This window comes from Echinococcus granulosus (assembly GCF_000524195.1).
Source record: "Echinococcus granulosus chromosome Unknown EG_S00006, whole genome shotgun sequence".
Classification (NCBI taxonomy): Eukaryota; Metazoa; Platyhelminthes; class Cestoda; order Cyclophyllidea; family Taeniidae; genus Echinococcus; species Echinococcus granulosus.
Window position 1 is genome coordinate 1526287 of NW_020170386.1, and position 1969 is coordinate 1528255.

Consider the following 1969-nt stretch of genomic DNA (forward strand, 5'->3'; position numbering starts at 1 on the left):
GCCGAGTTAACTCCAATAACCCCTTTGACCACTCAAAAATATCTAATTCACTCGGAGATGCAACTCTTGCTTGTAGTCTTAGAAATTTATGAGGTGAATGTTCACTATTAAAGCCATTTAACTTTCATGCTTATGAGCAAAATGAAATGGAACAGAAAAGAACCCCTTTGTGGCAGCACTCAACAACATCTTTACAATTCTATGAGCCCACAACCAAAGTGATAAAATGTTCTACATCTATCTTATTCAGATTTTGGATAGATGTTGCATTTCAAATTATGGGCCACAGAAATGTTGCCTTTATTACGACGATTCACTTTGTATTTAACGTATTGCGAAATAAGAGAATGGGAGTAAACTATTCGAGTAGCACAGTAAGGCAGTACCGAAGCGATTAATTATGGTGAAGTTGAACCAATCTGACAATAAACTATTCCCATACTGATCTACCCTATTGCAGAAATAGTCATAATTCAGCCTTGTAATCTGCACTCTGGAGAGTATAAAAATCCGTAGTCCACAAAACACTCCGAATGGGAGGCCTGTGCGCAGACCTTGCTCGCACGCCGACGGCAGCAAACATCACGTTGAGAGTGCAAAGTCATTCGCTAAGGGCTCTCGCCTGATTGGTTGGCAGGAGCCAATAGGACCTCGAGAATATGCAGGCATTCCGCATAATTCAGGGCGTTTCAAATTCACTTCTGTGCAGAGCTTTTGGATAACCGAATGCCTTCCGTTAAGAAAGAAAAGGGAACGAAGGATAGCAAAAAGGGAGATTCGGCAAAAGAAGAGCCAGAAATTTGCCTATTCCAGATTCCCGCTTTCAAACCCAAGGCATTCAAGTCGAAGGATGAACTTGGTGACATAAAAAAAGACAAACCTATGGATATAAAACTATTTAAGGATGGTGTTCACTTTTATCCACAGGGCAAGAAGAAAGTGAAGCACACGATCCCATATGATAAGTTGAAAGATGTTGAATTTGTTGAAGGGTCTCCAGAACTGGTGCGCTTAATAGTGAATTCCAAAGGCAAAAAAACCTGCTACCAAGTAATGGTTACCGATAATGTAAATCGAGAGAGGTTGTGTGGATTTTTACGAGAAAAAAGAGGAAAGGAGCACCAATCGCCTTCAACAGAGCAAAGTGAGCAAACTGCAGAGGAGCCAAGTCAGTTTGAGCATAAACCGTCATCTCCTAAGAATGGGAGCTTTGCAGCTTCCAACTTTTCCAAAAATATGTCTTCTGAAATGAGTTACAATGGCAACAGCAACGTGCATGACGATCCTTCCAATAAGTACAAATCTGCAGGATTAAAGTCAGGGCTCAAAAGCAGTAACCTGAGCAGAAACTCAGAAGCTGCATTTGACAGACGGAGCCGATCAACGGCCTTTAACGTGGATTATTCTCAGGGAGAAGACGATTTGAACAGCATTACTGATCGGTTAACACAAAGTATTCATCAAGGTTATGCTTCAAGTAGGCGACCTGAGTCATCCTACTACGCAAGAAGTCGGATTTCTCGAGAACCCAAAAACGCTAATGATGATTACGATGAACAGACGTCTGGATACGGCTACGACGATTCGGAAGACTCCGACGAAACGATTGTTGTTCGACCGGTCAAACCGCGTTCCCTTACCTTCTACACACCATTTCTTAAGGTGCCCCGAAATAGAGAACCATACTATTAACCAATTTCATCTACGGACAAACGAGGTTGTGTATTTTTTGTAAGGGTTACTTTTTGGATAATCTCCTCCCTTTTCTATGAATGATATCAGGACATTTGTCTGAATAAATTGCATATAAGAAATACTTTATAATCCTTTTCACTTTTATTCTATCAGTAGTCTAAATTTTAGTGCAAGAATATGTGAAGGAGATGATTTTTTCAAAAGATGAACATCTGGTTAAGCTTCGGAAGATTGATACATGAAGCAAGAAAGCTGCATCAACGACAAACTTAAA

General features: G+C 40.5%; 1 protein-coding gene across 1 annotated transcript; it reads left to right on the forward strand. All coding sequences in view use genetic code 11, as the record gives it.

Annotated features, from left to right (window-relative positions):
* Positions 1-726: 726 nt before the first annotated feature.
* Positions 727-1692, forward strand: EGR_01669 (hypothetical protein; the record flags this gene model as incomplete). Its single annotated transcript, XM_024490918.1, has 1 exon — positions 727-1692. The coding sequence occupies one exon, from the start codon at positions 727-729 to the stop codon at positions 1690-1692; it is 966 nt and encodes a 321-aa protein (XP_024354783.1).
* Between the last annotated feature and the right edge of the window lie 277 nt (positions 1693-1969).